The 19,163-nt window shown below is 43.5% G+C and overlaps 1 protein-coding gene across 8 annotated transcripts in view; it reads right to left on the minus strand.

Moving 5' to 3' along the window:
* ank3b (ankyrin 3b) overlaps positions 1 to 19,163 on the minus strand; it is a 391,042-nt gene that overhangs the window by 92,171 nt on the left and 279,708 nt on the right. For all 8 annotated transcript variants that reach the window (XM_060939582.1, XM_060939580.1, XM_060939581.1 and 5 more), the window contains 4 exons: positions 18,883 to 18,981; positions 9,394 to 9,492; positions 8,681 to 8,779; positions 8,142 to 8,339 (listed from right to left, as the gene is read on the minus strand). In XM_060939582.1, the coding sequence (XP_060795565.1) occupies positions 8,142 to 8,339; positions 8,681 to 8,779; positions 9,394 to 9,492; positions 18,883 to 18,981 (495 nt within the window). The remainder of the gene's footprint in view (positions 1 to 8,141; positions 8,340 to 8,680; positions 8,780 to 9,393; positions 9,493 to 18,882; positions 18,982 to 19,163) is intronic.

Genomic DNA, 19,163 nt, shown 5'->3' on the forward strand with positions numbered 1-19,163 from the left:
CGATGCTAGGCAACAGTTTAGCCTGTCCACACTAGGGATTTTGTACCGATACGAAACTACTTTCGTACCGCAACACCTGTCCACACTAGCAACTATACCGGTACTGTAGCGGTATAACTGTATCAGTACGAAACTCACAAATGTATGGGTTTCGTACCGGTACAGTATCGGTACTGTAGCGCTTCGCTGTAGTGTGGACAGATGAAGCGGCTCTGTATCGATACAAATATAATGCGCATGCGCAATGAACCATTCCTACGTCTTCCGGATTATTCATACAATACAATACGCCCGGGGCGGCACGGTGGTGTAGTGGTTAGCGCTGTCGCCTCACAGCAAGAAGGTCCGGGTTCGAGCCCCGTGGCCGGCGAGGGCCTTTCTGTGCGGAGTTTGCATGTTCTCCCCGTGTCCGCATGGGTTTCCTCCGGGTGCTCCGGTTTCCCCCACAGTCCAAAGACATGCAGGTTAGTTTAACTGGTGACTCTAAATTGACCGTAGGTGTGAATGTGAGTGTGAATGGTTGTCTGTGTCTATGTGTCAGCCCTGTGATGACCTGGCGACTTGTCCAGGGTGTACCCCGCCTTTCGCCCGCAGTCAGCTGGGATAGGCTCCAGCTTGCCTGCGACCCTGTAGAACAGGATAAAGCGGCTAGAGATAATGAGATGAGATGAGACAATACGCCCGTGCTTTCCAGCTGTAAAATGGCTCAAAACGACCGTGGAGCTACATGGAGCAAAGGGAGGGAGGGAGGGAGGGGGAAGAGGGGAAAAGGGAGAGAAAGGGAGGGGAAGAGAAGGGAAGAGGGAGAAAGTGAGGGGGGAGAAAGGGAGATTCGTTTTCTTTGTTTCTTTCTCAACTGCCTCGCGCGTTTTATACGATTCGACTGAATAAATGACCGCCAGAAATACAGACTGTACGTTGACAACAAAAAGCACACACACGCTGTTTCATCCGCCATATTCTCGGAAGGAATTTACTCGGTAACCATGGAAACATTTCGCGCACGCGCATTTCAACTTCCGTGAAAGAAAACCGCAAACATTTCTCGCTAGTGTGGACAGATGCACTAAACTGTACCGGTATACTTTGTATCGATACAGTTATACCACTATCGTACCGGTATAAGTGTGAACACAGCAGTGCGTCTGTGAGTTCATACACTGGGTGTAGAAGAGAATAGTCAGTGCTTTTCTCTGAGCTCAAAAAGCAGCCCAAAAAGATGCGGGGGCTTCACGTGTCTCGGACGAATCGTGTTCTTGCCTTCAAATTGGAAGAAAATGGGGGGAAAGAACAGCACATGTCCTATTCTGTAATAGCCTGGGCCCGCCCGTCCTAAGCGTGACGCAACACGAGGACCTGTTGCGAGCTTAGTCTGGCCAGGCAAGCTATCTACAGCTCTTCCAAGCTCCCGAAAAATTGGGAACCAATCAACTTTGAGCATCTCCAACGGCCCTGGGTAGAGGCGTGTTCAAGGCACTGACGTAGTAGAACTGCGACCGGAAGCCATAGATTGTTTACAGAATCTATGCCGGAAGCGCTTCATTCACGCTTCCGCATCTATTACGCATAGGTGCTGTATTGAAAGCATTCAACGGGAAGTTCTAATTGAAAACGGAGCAAAGAGCAGCCCTGGAGGTATTTATTGAAAGGAAGGACGTTTTCGCCTTGCTCCCGACCGGCTTCGGTAAGAGTTTAATCTACCAGTTAGCCCCGTCGCGTCACATACGTCAGAGGAAAGAGTGATGTGATTGGTTTAAGCTTCGTCACAGCCTTTTCTGGCTTCGACCAGTAGCAAACTGAGGCATTTCAGGGAGGCGGGTCAACCACGGGCTCTGGGAAACGGTTGGGTTTAATATCTTTGCCAGACCAATAGCTCGGAGAGCTTTGAAGTCGCGTTAGCCAGACTAATTCTGTAATTCTCAAGTGTGGAAATTATCTGGCATTTTATCTCCCATCCTTTTTTGACGGACAGTCTGGAACTTGAACCTCTGGTCATGTCGAATCTATCCAATCCTCCGCCACAGATTCTTCCAATGACAACCAGAGTGTGTTGTATTGCGTTGCTTACCCAGCCCTAGAAAGGACACACACAGTCATCTGACAGATGTTTCAAGCTGTGTGCATGAGCGTGTCATCAGTTTGCTGAGGGTCACCTTGTCAGACAAACACATTACAAATACGAAGCACTAAGCTCAACAACACATGTAGTTCGTCCACAAATAGAAAAACACACCCAATGCCAGTCCGCGTCCTCAAAGCCAAATCCGTCAGTCAGACATCATCACACACCACTACATCAAACAGCATCAGTTCTGCTGTGTTCAACGCTGTGAGAAGAACCATACCTCTGAATGATTTAATACAGCAGGGCTCGTACCGTACATATGTACACGCCTCGATTCATTGCCTGCTGAGTAAAACGGTTATATCCGTATCTGCTCAGTCTTCTGCTTCTTCATGTTTCCTTGCAAGACAAACCTGTAAGTGCTAGTCAGCAAAAACAGCTAACGCAGTCGATTTGTTCATGAAATGGGAACATTTCTGCATATCCACTCGATGTGTTAAATCCAGCCAACAAAAATGGCTAAAATATGTGTTTGGCTAGCTTTTGCACGGGTTGGCATGACAATAGAGAACTCTTTGTCTTTGGTTGGGTCTTGAACGGATAACAAGGAGGTCCTGCTAGCTGGGATGAGCCAGACGTGTTGAAAGCTCGGTGGAAACTTTACTCAGGAACTGTGTGTGTATTTGCCTCCCACACAGCACATCTGCTTCGGACCAGTCACAGTGCAGAACGGTGCCAACCACCTCCAGAGACCTGGAGCAGCCCATGACTCACAAACACACACTGCGGTACTGCAGAGGCCAAGCAAACTGCAGAATTATCTACACTAAGTGGACAAGATGAAGTTTTTAAACTGAGACTTATCTGATATACAGTGAGAGTAAAAAGGATTTGATCCCTTGCTGATTTTGTTGGTTTGCCCACTAATAAGGACATGATTATTCTATACTTTTAATGGTAGATGTTTTCTAACATGGAGAGACAGAATATCAAAAAGAAAATCCAGAAAATAACTTTAAAGAATATATATTAATTGATTTGTATTTCATTGAGGGAAATAAGTATTTGATCCCCTAGTATGCATTAGGAGTTCTGGCTTTCACAGACCAGTTAGACACTCCCAATCAACCTGTTACCTGAACTGAAGACCTCTGTTCTAACTAATCACCTGTACGAAAGACACCTGTTCACAGAATCAGACAATCAGACAGATTCCAAACTCTCCAACATGGGTAAGACCAAAGAACTCTCTCAGGACCTCAGAGACAGGATTGTTGACCTGCACAAATCTGGAATGGGCTATAAAAACATTAGCAAGATGCTGGGTATTAAAGTAACAACCACTGGTGCAATTGTGAGAAAATTTAAGAAGTATAACATGACCATCAATAGACCTCGGTCTGGTGCTCCACAGAAGATTTCACCTCATGGGGTGGCAATGATCATAAGAACTGTGAGAAATCGGCCTGCAACCACACAGCGGGAGTTAGTGAATGACCTCAAGGCAGCTGGGACCACAGTCACCAGGAAAACAAGTGGCAACGCTTTGCGCTGCAATGGATTAAAATCCTGCAGTGCCCGAAAGGTACCCCTGCTTAAGAAGGCACATGTGGAGGCCCGCCTAAAGTATGCCAATGATCACCTCAAAGATGTACAAAGTGATTAGGAGAAGGTTCTGTGGTCAGACGAGACCAAAATTGAACTATTTAGCCTAAACTCTACTCGTCATGTGTGGAGGAAGAAAAATGCTGCCTATGACCCCAGGAACACTGTGTCCACCGTCAAGCATGGAGGTAGAAGCATTATGTTTTGGGGGTGTTTCTCTGCCAAGGGCACAGGGCTACTTCACCGCATCAGTGGGAAGATGGATGGAGCCATGTACCGTGCAGTCCTGAGGGACAACCTCCTCCCTTCTGCCAGGAAGTTGAAAATGGGCCGTGGTTGGGTATTCCAACATGACAACGACCCGAAGCATACAGCAAAGGCAACAAAGGAGTGGCTCAAGAAGAACCACATTAAGGTCATGGAGTGGCCCAGCCAGTCTCCGGACCTCAATCCAATCGAAAATCTACGGAGGGAGCTGAAGGTCCGAGTTGCCAAGCGACAGCCCACCAACCTTAATGATTTAGAGAGGATCTGCAAAGAAGAGTACGCCAAAATTCCCCCTGATATGTGTGCTAACCTTGTGGTTAACTACAACAAATGTCTGTCCGCTGTGCTTGCAAACAAAGGCTTTGCCACCAAGTATTAAGTGCTTTTGGCTAGAGGGATCAAATACTTATTTCCCTCAATGAAATACAAATCAATTAAAATATATTCTTTAAAGCTATTTTCTGGATTTTCGTTTTGATATTCTGTCTCTCCATGTTAGAAAACATCTACCATTAAAAGTATAGAATGATCATGTCTTTATTAGTGGGCAAACCAACAAAATCAGCAAGGGATCAAATACTTTTTACTCTCACTGTACATCTGATCGCATTTCTTAAATGGAATTTCTGATTATTATCCATATGAAGAAATGTTTTCAGGGGAAAGTGTGCTCAAGAAGGCATTAGAAGTGCTCAGATGATGCGGAAGACTGTACGAATCCTTGACTTGCAAGTGACGTCAAAGCAAAATAGAAACCCGGATGTCGGCCATGTTGGTGGAGATACAAACGCGAGGTCAAGTGACATTCTATACAAAACAGTCACGCGTGCGCAACTCTCTTCGTTTTTCCACTGCTTTAAGCGTTTTTAGCTACGCCATATCTTTGTGCTGTATATAGTTGTGGTCACAACGGTACTCGTGACCGTGGCACGTTCCGATTTTTTAGAATTCCATCTAGGAAACTCTGAGGCTTAGTACGGAGAGGAGACGAGCACGGCTGAACAACATCGGCTCAAACCAAAACAGCTCGTGTTTGCAGTGATCATTTTATCTCGGGTGAGATTCAAAAGCTTTCTCGATAATATCATGGAAGAATTTTATTTCGTGTTGCTCGAATTTTGCTATAAAATGAGCGCTCTCTTGTCGTGGTTCACTCGGTCATTGTTATAATTTTAACACGTGTACAGTATTACCGTTTCGCTTCTAGGAGCGCCAGCAAAATTATACGATAGAAACAATCCAGACTGGGCACCCGCTCAGAACATGGGCTATGCTTCGTCCAAGGTCGGACTCAATTCTTTGGCGGCCGGACCAGATAGAACGCAATATATCTGGGTACCCGATGGTCGGTAGAAGTGTCTTATCTTCAGAAAAGTCTGACTTTTTTAAATAATATGGGTCAAAACCACACATATCTATCTTCTCTTTGTATCGAATCTTCGCTCGAGCGTTCAAATCATGGTAATACTGAGAAAATCCAGCGTTGTTTACAGACACGCTTTCAGCGGCTGCCGTCCTAATTGCTTTGTATATCCACCATCGCGGCGGACGCTCATGACGTAGCACGTTTTGATCACGTGGGTGCAAGTCATCTATTTGCGCATCCATTGAACGTCACGATTACTGGTCGAACAAATCATGTTATATGAAGAAGCAAGATTTTCCGAAGACGCTTCACACGGTAGTAAGGAAACAGTTTAGGAAGTAATATGTCACTTTTATTACTTCTAAAATTAGCCGAGAACAACAAAGAAGTGTGAAGAAATGCTGGTCAGTGATTGGTTGTTAGGAACATTCAGTCAGACTTTACACACAGTTATGGGTCGACTGAACCTGCTTTCTCAACTTGTATAACCAGCAGCTGTGATATCAGCCAGAAAGCTGTATCAAGTGCAGGAAAACCCAACAAAAAACAAACGTTTGCTCCCAAACTAGCTAGATTTGTTGTTTAAAAAAAATGCTAAAGTGGTTGAAAACTGTCAGAAATCTAACAAGACATTGCTAAGCTGCAATACTGATAAGAAGCTACTGTATGCTAAGGTGTTGGTGCGATATATTTAGGTACTGCTTAAAATCGACGGTCCTGATGAGTGTATGAGCATAATATTTGCAAGGGCACAAAATCACCCTGAATAGAATAATCATATCAGAGCATATGAACTATCGAATTGTGTCGTTTCGTGTCAATAAATTGACACATTTTCTTGTGACAGATAATAAGATACGCATCGCAGTCACAATGCTTATTTATTCCTTTCTCTGACGCCACATGCCATGCACCAGAAACAACACCACGACATTTATTATGGTGTGGCTCTGCTGGGTGCCTGGTGGACAGTAGTGAACCAGCGCTTTCACTTTACATCATTACCGTATAGTTACCAATGAATATTATCAGACATAAGCACTAACGGATATCAGTCTGCAGTAGTTTTATATTATTTGGAACTAAGAAAAGATGCTCATATACACTACCGTTCAAAAGTTTGGGGTCACTTTGAAATGTCCTTATTTTTGAAAGAAAAGCACTGTTCTTTTCAATGAAGATCACTTTAAACTAATCAGAAATGCACTCTATACATTGCCAATGTGGTAAATGACTATTCTAGCTGCAAATGTCTGGTTTTTGGTGCAATATCTCCATAGGTGTATAGAGGCCCATTTCCAGCAACTATCACTCCAGTGTTCTAATGGTACAATGTGTTTGCTCATTGCCTCAGAAGGCTAATGGATGATTAGAAAACCCTTGTACAATCATGTTAGCACAGCTGAAAACAGTTGAGCTCTTTAGAGAAGCTATAAAACTGACCTTCCTTTGAGCAGATTGAGTTTCTGGAGCATCACATTTGTGGGGTCGATTAAATGCTCAAAATGGCCAGAAAAATGTCTTGACTATATTTTCTATTCATTTTACAACTTATGGTGGGAAATAAAAGTGTGACTTCTCATGGAAAACACAAAATTGTCTGGGTGACCCCAAACTTTTGAACGGTAGTGTAGTTCATACCGTATTGAACTATACCATTTACATGAGTGTGCAGAGCAAGAAATCGTTCAGGTAAAAAAAAAAAAACCACGATGCAAAGATATGTTGCTCGCTATGAAAAAAACAGATGGACAAAAAGCTTTAAAAAAAAAAAAAAACTACCGGAAAACATCCTTCTCGACCTAATGCAGTGTATGAGATCCGAGGGTTCGAGCTGCGATCCTGATATTTCAAACTTGATGTCAAAAAGTAGTCTGGTTACAGCTAGTGGACTAATAAAACTGTTTTAACTAGTTTTATACGAAACGGTCATAAATATTTTCCGTAAAATGTGTTACTGAGGGCGGCACGGTGGTGTAGTGGTTAGCGCTGTTGCCTCACAGCAAGAAGGTCCTGGGTTCGAGCCCCGGGGCCGGCGAGGGCCTTTCTGTGTGGAGTTTGCATGTTCTCCCCGTGTCCGCGTGGGTTTCCTCCGGGTGCTCCGGTTTCCCCCACAGTCCAAAGACATGCAGGTTAGGTTAACTGGTGACTCTAAATTGAGCGTAGGTGTGAATGTGAGTGTGAATGGTTGTCTGTGTCTATGTGTCAGCCCTGTGATGACCTGGCGACTTGTCCAGGGTGTACCCCGCCTTTCACCCGTAGTCAGCTGGGATAGGCTCCAGCTTGCCTGCGACCCTGTAGAAGGATAAAGCAACTAGAGATAATGAGATGAGATGTGTTAGTGAATAATCCTATGTTTTTTTTTTTAAAGCAAATTAAAAATAAACGCTGAATTAAAAACCCATCTGTCTTATTTCAATAAAAATACACATTTCGTTGTCCGGTAGTCAAGTGTTTATACGATACGTTGCCTTGCACTTACAGTATGATCGGGTTCCCTGTGGTGGTACGTGGACGTCGTTCGGACAATCGTATGGACGTGCGAAAGCCATCAAAAATTAGGTCGACGCGCTATAATATTCTCTTAAGCATGCAGCGTCGTTCTGCGCGCTTTGTGCACGGGGAGCTCTGCTATAAGTTGTCAACGTGAAATTGTTAAATAAAATATATTCACTTGTATTAGAGAATTATCCCAATGGGCTGAGCTCGGTGGATGAGCTTTCGCCCACTAGTGTGAGCTCTCTAGGTGTGAAAAGAGAGAGATCGTGTGTGAATAGTTTTGCTAAAAGCGATCCAGACGGGTTACAGAGCGAAAGCATTTTTGGGTGTGAGACAGACCTTGGTGGTGATGCTCAATGAAGCGCCTTGGTCCAACAGTATAGAGGCCACGTCTTTGTGGCCCTCGCGGGCTGCCAGGTGCAGTGGTGTGTATCCAGACGTGGTGGTGGAGTCGGGCGCGGCTCCGTGCTGCAACAACAGCTGCACGATATCGGGCTTCCCCAGACGACTGGAGATATGCAACGGGGTCTGGTCATCCTACACACACACACACACACACACACACACACACATGTGCTACTTTAAAAAAGACGTCGTTATATAAATATAGGATAAATATAGGATTCTTGTGTCTATACTCTTGATATTAAAACTAAAATATAATTAATATCCAAATGTTTACATTTCAGCCTGTTTATGTTTCCCAGTGAGAAAAATGTTTTATTGTGTACTCGTACTTGTATTGTTTATATGTTTAAACTTCGCAAATGTTATTCGAGCATCACTGTACATATACATACACACAGTATAGTGAGAACGTACACATCTATGTTTACTTTCAAAGCTCTAAATGATTACTAAACAGTATTTAATAGTACCTTGGACTTGGCATCGACGTGAGTTCCGTTTTGCACCAGGTATTTCACTACGCCCGTCTGTCCAGCCCTGGCGGCCATGTGGAGCGCCGTCTCTCCCCTCTACAACACACACACACACACACACACACAAGGGCACCACCAACTCAACACGTAAGCTTCTGGGAAAAAGAACCACTGCACCAGGACACTAAGCCTTTGTGTGTGTGTGTGTGTGTGTGTGTGTGTGTGTGTGTGTGTGTGTGTGTGTGCCCATGTGCTCGTCTGTGTAGCCTATTAGTTAAAGCCAGCCCACTTTTCTTTCCACCCAGTCTGCTTTCTTTATTACAACCGCTGCTACATACACATGACCCAAAGCAAACTTCTGTCTGAGAGAGGAGGGGGATGGACAGTTGCACATGATTACAGTCTGCCTGCTGGCCTGGAACTATAATTACAGAAGTGTTAGAAGCCCAGACCTGTGCTCTTAGACCCCTGTTTAGGCACAAAAAACAAAACTGCTATTACCCTAAAAGGCTTTCTAGGATCAGGACACTAGAAAAGCAGGGCAATGACAGGATTCAGACGGGAGCTGCACGCCTCGCATGGGCCTGAATTCTTTCCATTGTTTTGCTTTAACATTATCGGGCTTTTTTTGTTTTTGGTTCAGAGATTAGATATATGTTACCTGATTGTGCCACACAAAATGGGGGGGGGGCTCGTGTTCCAGTACTCACCACGTTGGTTGTGTTTGGCGACGCACCATGATTCATCAACTGACTCACAATGTTTTCGTGCCCCATAAAGGCGGCCACATGAATCGGCGTGAGTCCAGACTGGCAGATAAAAACAGAGGGAGAGAGGATTACAAAGTCGCACCTTTGAAGTTCTGGAACTTATAATGACCTCATTGCTCAGTCACAACACTAGCTTAAAGAAAGCGATTGGTTTGCTACAAAAAAAAAAGGGGGGGGGGAACATGCAATTCAACAAGTTTTAACTCTTTACCCCTTTGCTACAGCCACCCTTGTATATGTAGGTACTGTTCACCCTTAGAACTTATTTACAAGAAAAAAAGTCTAAAGACGAGGTTTTGTTCGTATCAGTTTTCTCCTTCATTATGTTGAAACAATCACGACGCATCATACATTTTTGAAAAGAGGGCATGACACATTCACCTCATCTCATTATCTCTAGCCGCTTTATCCTGTTCTACAGGGTCGCAGGCAAGCTGGAGCCTATCCCAGCTGACTACAGGCGAAAGGCGGGGTACACCCTGGACAAGTCGCCAGGTCATCACAGGGCTGACACATAGACACAGACAACCATTCACACTCACATTCACACCTACGGCCAATTTAGAGTCACCAGTTAACCTAACCTGCATGTCTTTGGACTGTGGGGGAAACCGGAGCACCCGGAGGAAACCCACGCGGACACGGGGAGAACATGCAAACTCCGCACAGAAAGGCCTTCGCCGGCCACGGGGCTCGAACCCGGACCTTTTTGCTGTGAGGCGACAGCGCTAACCACTACACCACCGGGGCATGACACAGAATACTAAAATCGCTCAAAGTTATGTTTCACCATTCACCAACTCACAGGCCGTCTGAAAGGTGAGGAATACCTGTGTGAAAACCAATCTTCACATTTTACATGAAGAATTCATGTCAAATGGTGTACAATAAACGATTACTACAACTTTACAAAGATGCTTTATATAACGTTGTCCAATTATCTTTTAAAAATTCACACATATCATAAATATTCACCTGGGATACCTGTAAAGGGTAAAATACGTATGTAGAGGCAAATTCCGAGTCGTCAAATGTCGTCATTATGGTGCGTACACGCCAGCGTCATACGGTATATCGTCATTATGGGATATACACGGGGTCGTCATATGTAGTCATTAAGGGGTAAAGAGTTCATTTTATAGCAGGCATTCTCAAACTTTTAACAACTAGGGAACTCTTACTGTGCAAAAAAAAAAAAAAATCCACAAATCCCATCTCATCTCATCTCATTATCTCAAGCCGCTTTATCCTTCTACAGGGTCGCAGGCAAGCTGGAGCCTATCCCAGCTGACTACGGGTGAAAGGCGGGGTACACCCTGGACAAGTCGCCAGGTCATCACAGGGCTGACACATTGACACAGACAACCATTCACACTCACATTCACACCTACGGTCAATTTAGAGTCACCAGTTAACCTAACCTGCATGTCTTTGGACTGTGGAGGAAACCGGAGCACCCAGAGGAAACCCACGCAGACACGGGGAGAACATGCAAACTCCACACAGAAAGGCCCTCGCCGGCCACGGGGCTCGAACCCAGGACCTTCTTGCTGTGAGGCGACAGCGCTAACCACTACACCACTGTGCCGCCATCCACAAATCCCCCCCTTATAATCTTAACGTACATTTTCCGAACACCCTCCAAATAATCCAAATTCAGGCACGCGATGTGTTCGGTCTTTCCAGCCACAGAACACAAGGTAGTTACGCTGTGTTAAAATGTACAACCTCAAATCCGAAAAAAGTTGGGACGGTATGAAAAACGCAAATGAAAAAGAAAGTGGCGAGTTCTACATTTACTTTGACTTGTATTTCATTGCAACGAAAGGAACCCAAGATACTGTATGTCATGGTTTTTTTTCTGGTCAACTTCGTTTCATTTGTTAATATACATCCATTCCTGCGTTTCAGGCCTATGACACATTCCATAAAAAGTTGGGATGGGGACAATTTAGGGCTAGTGATGAGGTACGACAATTAAATAATGATGTGATTTGAAACAGGTGATGTCATCAGGTGACTGCAATCATAATTTGGTACAAAATCTGTATCCAGAAATGGCCTGGTCTTTGAGAAGCAAAGATGGGCCGAGGATCTCCAGTTTGTCAACAAACACGTGAGAAAATAATTGAAAGGTTTAAAAACAATGTTTCTCAAAAGATACGAAGGGATTTGGATATTTCACCCTCTATGGTGCCTTTGGCCCGTGCGAACGGAGCCCCGTAGGCATGGAGTGTGGATACATAAAGAAACCCATCGAGTTGTTTTCTGATGGTTTCGGTCCTGTGCGTGCCTGCCGCCATACCAGTGTTAGTAATTACCAGTCATACACACCGCCTAGTGGCCAGTGTTATAGCCAGTAAAGAAATAAAACAAAAGAGGCTGGCTATGAAAAAGAAAATTCTACAACCCAGAAACAAATGGGAGCTCTGCTTTTAGGCAGCGCCTAAATCTATATCTTATCATTAAACAATTCAAGGAATCTGGAGGAATTTTGGTGCATAAAGGGCAAGGGCTCAAGCCTAAGCTGAACACCCGTGATCTCCGATCCCTCAGACGGCACTGCATCAAGAGCCATCATTCTCCTATAGCTGATATAAACACATGGGCTCAGGATTACTTTGGGAAACCTGTGTCAAGCACTACTGTACAATACGGAGTTACCGTACATCCACAAACGCCAGTTAAAACTTTACTGCGCCAAAAGGAAGCCTTATGTTAACTGTATCCAGAAGTGCCGTGAACAACTCTGTGCTCAGAGGCATCTGGGATGGACCATCACACAGTGGAAACACGTATTGTGGTCAGACAAATCAGTATTACAGGTCTTTTTTTTTGTAAGAAATGGACATCGTGTGCTCCGGATCAAAGACAAAAAGGACCATCCAGACTGTTACCAGGAACAAGTCCAAAAGCCAGGGTCTGTCATGGTATGGGGTTGTGTCCGTGCCCTTGGCAAAGATACCTTACGCTTCTGTGATGGCAGCATTAATGCAGAAAAGTACACTGAGATTTTGGAGCAACGTTTGTTGCCTTCAAGATGACATCTTTTCCGAGGAAATTTCAACAAGACAATGCAAAACTACATTCTGCACACATTACAAAGGCATGGCTGTGGAAGGAGAGGGTGCCTGTCCCCTCTGTCCCCAATAGAGGATGTGTGGAGAATTTTGAAATGAAACAGTTTTAATTTCAAATTCAACATACAGTGGTATGCAAAAGTTTGGGCACCCTTACTGAAAATGTCTGTTACTGTGAATAGTTAAGTGAGCAGAAGATGAACTGATGGCCAAAAGGCATGAAGGTAAAGATGACACATTTCTTTTCAGCGTTGTCTGCAAGATTTGTGTATTATTTTTGTTCTGTACAATTGGAGGGTGAAAAAAAGGAAAGGGAACACCATGCGAAAGTTTGGGCACCCCAATACATTTGAGTTCTCAGGTAACTTTTACCAAGGTTCCAGACCTTAATTAGCTTATTGAGCTGTGGCTTGTTCAAATTCTTCGTTAGGAAAGGTCAGATGATGCAGATTTCAAAGCTGTATAAATGCTCTGACTCCTCAAACTTGTCCCTAAAATCAACAGCCATGGGCTGCTCTAAGCAACTCCCTCGCATTCTGAGAAATAAAATAATTGATGCTCTCAAAGCAGGAGAAGGCTACAAGAACATAGCAAAGTGTTTTCAGGTAGCTGTTTCCTCAGATTGTAATGTTATTAAGAAATGGCAGTTAACAGAAACTGTGGAGATCAAGATGAGGTCTGGAAGATGAAGAAAACTTTCTGAAAGAACTGCTCGTTGGATTGCTAGAAAGGCAAATAAAAACCCCTGTTTGACTGCAAAAGACCTTCAGAAAGATTTAGCAGACCCTGGAGTGGTGGTGCACTGTTCTACTATGCAGCGACACCTGAACAAATATGACCTTCATGGAAGAGTCATCAGAAGAAAACCTTTCCTGCGTCCTAGCCACAAAATTCAGCGTCTGAAGTTTGCAAATGAACATCTAAATAAGCCTGATGCATTTTGGAAACAAGTCCTGTGGACTGATGAAATCAAAATAGAAATTTTTGGCCACAATGTGCAAAGGTATGTTTGGAGAAAAAAGGGTGCCAAATTCCAGGAAAAGAACACCTCTCCGACTCTGAAGCATGGGTGTGGATCGATCATGCTTTGGGGTTGTGTTGCAGCCAGTGGCACAGGGCACATTTCACTGGTCGAGGGAAGCATGGATTCGAATAAATACCAGCAAATTCTGGAAGCAAACATCACACCATCTGTAAAAAAGTTGAAGTTAAAAAGAGGATGGGTCCTACAACAAGACGATGATCCAAAACACACTTCAAAATCTACAATGGAATACCTCAAGAGGCCCAAGCTGAAGGTTTTGCCCTGGCCCTCACAGTCCCCTGACCTAAACATCACTGAAAATCTGTGGATAGATCTCAAAAGAGCAGTGCATGCAAGACAGCCCAACGAACTTGTAGAACTAGAAGCCTTTTGCAAGGACAAGTGTGTGAAAATCCCCCAGGTAAGAACTGAAAGATTATTAGCTGGCTACAAAAAGTGTTTACAAGCTGTGATACTTGCTAAAGGGGGTGTTACTAGGTACTAACCATGCAGGGTGCCCAAACTTTTGCTTTGGGCTGTTTTCCTTTTTTGTCATTTTGAAAATGTAAAAGATGAAAATAAAAAATTGGTTTTGCTTAAAATATAAAGGGAATGAGTCGTCTTTAACTTTATGCCTTTTGGAGATCATTTCATCTTCAACTTGCTTAACTGTTCACAGTAACAGCAATTTTGACCAGGGGTGCCCAAACTTTTGCATACCACTGTACTGTCCCAACTTTTTCTGATTTGTAGTTGTTGATGAAAAACTTAGCCTATGATATTAACAACAATCATTCTAGTTTTATTAAAATTGCAGTTAGATTTAAGTTATTTACTTTACCTTTTTTTTTTTAAACCATTGTGCTTTGGATTAAACTGGTTGTAGTCAAGTAACCAGCCAGTTTAGCATTATAACTCCAAACCCATTTCCAGAAAAGTTGGGATATTTTCCAAAATGCAATAAAAACAAAAATCTGTGATTTGTTAATTCACGTGCACCTTTATTTACTGACAAAAGTACAAAGAAAAGATTTTCAATAGTTTTACTGACCAACGTAATTGTATTTTGTAACTAGATAGGACTCGACACCAACGGCGTCGATGGGGATGCCTCCGCCTGGTAGACCACACGCCTTATTAAGTTGTGATTTGGGGATGGACATTTGACCTCACAGTAATCTTGACCTGGTGAAATTACTTGTATTAGCCTTGGAGATATTGTGTTCACAAGGTTCTCGGACAGACATTTGACCTCACAGTGACCTTGACCTTAGACCTTTTGATCTCAAAATCTAATCAGGTCATGTTTGTCCCAAAGCGCACAAATGGTAGCCTGGCAAGCCAGACTAAATGTGAATATTTAGTCTGGCCTCGATCCGTAGACATTTCCGACGGGTGTGGGAGGAACAACCCGCTGTCTTTCAAACTGTCTCTGTGCGTATAGGCCAACGCTCTGACCAATCAGCACAACAGTGACTGTGACGTAGTCAGAGCGACAGAAACCAGTGGGGGAGACCTTGAAATAAATAATTTTTCAAAATGCGTATTAATTAATAAACAGGTTCTAGATATTAAGAAGTTTGGAGATAATGACCACAAGTTTGGAGTCTGTACCACATAACTCTTTTTTTTCAAGTGTTTTTCAAGGGTTTGCTTAAACTGTGTTTGAGAGTTTTTATTTAGTGGTGTTTGGTGAAATAATTTCCCTTAAATTTAAAATAACGGGAAAATAAGAAACAATCAAAAAGTAATGTTTCAAAGCTGTTTATTAATTCTTCGTACTGCACAAACTAGCCCCATCCTTTTGGCTACGAGCGGAGCCAGCTGGTAGATCAGACTTTTGCCATAGCCGGTTGGCAAAACAGCGAAAACGTCCTTCTTGAAAAGGAATGAGCGGAGAGCCTCTTCCTGCTCATGTTTCAACGAAAACTCCAAGTCTAATTCTTCTAAAACTGATTCCAAAGCGGAGTCAAACGCGCGCTGTTCACTAGCGGTAGCCATCTTTCCTGTTGTGCTTTCTCCAGCGTCGCGCAGCTTTGTCATCACTCCTGCAAAAGCCCGCCCAAAGAATCCAAACAAAAACCTTGCGTTGTGATTAGCGGGCACGATTTGATGCCCGGGGTGTTTTTGTTTATATGGTGCGAGGCTAGACCCACTCGCTAGGCAAAAATATTTTTGGCCGCTAGGCGGGTGGGTCTAGTTTACTAGGCTACACAAATGGTGAAAGTTTGGTGAAATTCCTTTCATTAGCCTTTGAGATATCGCGTTCACAAGGTTTCGGGACGGACACACGCACGCACGGACAGATGGACAACCCGAAAACATAATGCCTCCTGCACCTTACGGTGGTGGAGGCATAAAAATAAATAAAGTTACAATTTGATGCCTGCAACACACTCGAAAAAAGTTGGGACAGAGGCAAAATAAGACTGAAAAGTTTACAGGATATTCAAGTAACACCATTTTGGAAGATTCCACAAAAAGCAGGTTAACTGGTAACAGGTGAGGATATCATGACTGGGTATAAAAAGAGCAGCACCAAAGGCTCAGGCTTTGCAAGCAAGGATGGGTCACTCCTTTGTGCCAAAATTCCTGAGAGAATTGTGAGTCAACTCAAAAAAAAAAAACCCAAAACATTTCTCAGAGAACATTTCTGCAGAGATTTTAGATCTCTCACAATGTACAGTATATAATATTGTGAAAAGATTCAGGGAATTCTGAGACATCTCAGTGTGTAAAGGGCAAGGTCAGAAACCACTGTTGAATGTGCATGACCTTGGAGCCCTCAGGTAGCACTGCCTGAGAAACTGTCATGCTAATGTGATAAATATAGCCATATGGGCTCGGTAATACTTCGGAAAACTGTTGTCACTTTACACAGTCCGCCGCTGCATCCAGAAATACGACCTAATCTGTATTACGCAAGGTGGAAGTCATTCATCAGTCCTATGCAGAAACAATGCCGATTTCTCTGTGCCCGAACTCATCTCAGATGAACCAAAAGACATTGGAAATGTGTGCGGTGGTCAGATGAGTCCACATTGCAGCTTGTTTTCGGCAAAACCGGACGTCAAGTTCTCAGTGCCAAAGGTGAACACGACCATCCAGTTTGTTATCAGGGAAAGGCGCAAAAGCCAGCATCTGTGATGGTATGGGGGTGCATCAGTGCCCACGGCATGGGTGAGTTGCACGTGTGTGACGGTACCATATATTGGGATTTCAGAGAGACATATGTCCCCATCAAGACAACGTTTCTTCCTGTGAATTTCATGCTTATTTCAGCAAGAAAACGCCAGACCTCATTCTGCACGGGCTACAACAGCGTGGTTCATAGACACAGAGTGCACGTGCTTGACTGGCCTGCTGCCAGTCCAGATCTGTCTTCTACTGAGAATGTATGGTACATCATGAAGAGGGAAAATCAGACAACAGCGATCACGGACTGTTAAGCAGCTGAAGTCTTGTGTCAAGCAAGAATGGACAAAAATTCCAATTGCAAAACGGCAACAATTAGTATCCTCATTTCCCATATGATTAAAAAGTGTCATTAAAGGAAAGGCGATGTAATACAATGGTAATAATGCCTCTGTCCCAACTTTTTTTTGAGTATGTTGCAGGTATCAAATTCTAACTTCGTTTATATTTACAAAATACAATTAAGTTGGTCAGTAAGACTATCAGGGATGTGATTTTTCCGCGAATTCGCGGAATTCCGCTTTTTTCACCTCAAAACTTGAAAAAAAAATGTTTCCGATTTTTCCCTCAAATCCACATTCGTATCCTATTCGTTCCGACTTTGTTTGAAAGATGGCAGCCTCAGATTTGCATCTTTATGCCTCGATCACGGAGGCTGCCATCTTTCAACTCTTTGTTTGAAGCGAGCGCGTTCATTGGTTGTTACAGAGCGATGGGCCAATCACGTACCTCGTTTCGTCTCATTGACGTAATTACGTCATTTACGCAAGTTTTTTCTTGTGTGTTTTGCTTGCCATTTTAGTACAATTTTTAAGTCAGAAAAACCCAGGAGCTTCGGGGGGCTTCCCCCCTTGTCCCCCCACCAGGGCGCTGCCCTGGACCAGCTGGGGGCCTGCGGCCCCCAGACCCCCGCCTAAAATTTTCAGATAATTTCACCAGCCCCAAATCACATCCCTGGACTATTGAAAATCTTTTGTTTGTACTTTTGTCAGTTAAATAAAAGTTCACGTGAATTAAAAAAAAAAAAATCACAGATTTTAGTTTTTATTGGCTTTTGGAAAATAAATAAATATTGCAACTTTTCTGGAAATAGGGTTTGTATAAGAATGAAATAATTTTATAACACAGCACTACTGTATATACGTAATGTAAGTGTAATGATTAACTGATTAAAAACAACTATAATTGTTAATATGGTGAAAGTTTCTGTAAGGAGATGTTTAACATTAATGGAAGGAGTGTGCAATGTTAGTGCTTAGTAACAGTCAGAGGTAAAGCTGTAACTTGAAGTATTTTGCTTCAGGAAAGTCTTCAGGGTGGAGGATTCAGTAAAAATTCAGCTTTTTTTGCCTTATTAACTTCAAGAGAAGAGGAAATGACTGTTTATAGTTGTTAGAACATAAGTGATAACAGGAAACTGCTTGTTTTTTTTCTCGACATTCCACAACATGAAATGTAACTATCCATCCATCCATCCATTATCCGTAACCGCTTATCCTGTGCAGGGTCGCAGGCAAGCTGGAGCCTATCCCAACTGACTATGGGCGAGAGGCGGGGTACACCCTGGACAAGTCGCCAGGTCATCACAGGGCTAACACACAACCATTCACACTCACATTCTCACCTACGGTCAATTTAGAGCCACCAATTAGCCTAACCTGCATGTCTTTGGACTGTGGGGGAAACCGGAGCACCCGGAGGAAACCCATGCAAACTCCACACAGAAAGACCCTCGCCGGCCACTGGGCTCGAACCCGGACCTTCTTGCTGTGAGGCGACAACGCTAACCACTACACCACCATGCTACCCCTAAATGTAACTATAAAAAGTAAAAAAAAAAAAAAAAAAAAAGCTTGACTCTGATTCAATTGCTGTGGTATAAGGGGAATAAAACATTCCAGGATGTGCAGGATGCCCCATTATGTTTTATTCCTTACATAACATCCTTACATAAAACCCTTGACAGACAGCTTTATTGCCATTATCTCGCAGCAATAAAACATTATGGACTTGCTATATGTCACAACCCCCAGTTTGAGATCCATGGATTACAGGAGCAAAGCAGAGATCAGTATACACTGCATGTGTAATAGATATAAAGCAGTCACACGCATTCTCTGTATCTCTCACCTCCGTCACTGCCTGGATAGACGCTCCGTGTTTCAGCAGCAACTCCATCACTTTGATCCTGTTCTTCTTGCAGGCGATGTGAAGTGGCGTAAAACCATTCTAAAAAAGCAAAAGCAGTAGTCAGGGCAACGTCTGCAGCAGCACAGCGCAGGAAAGACACAGTGGTTCCCTCTATTGTCCAGCCTTCAGAAACACCACATAAATGCCGAGCTGTAGTTTTCAGGCTGGATGGAAAACCTGCAGCTGCAAGGTTTGCCAAACTCTTATTTCGACAGTTTCCT

Source organism: Neoarius graeffei, chromosome 14 (assembly GCF_027579695.1).
Source record: "Neoarius graeffei isolate fNeoGra1 chromosome 14, fNeoGra1.pri, whole genome shotgun sequence".
Lineage (NCBI taxonomy): Eukaryota > Metazoa > Chordata > Actinopteri > Siluriformes > Ariidae > Neoarius > Neoarius graeffei.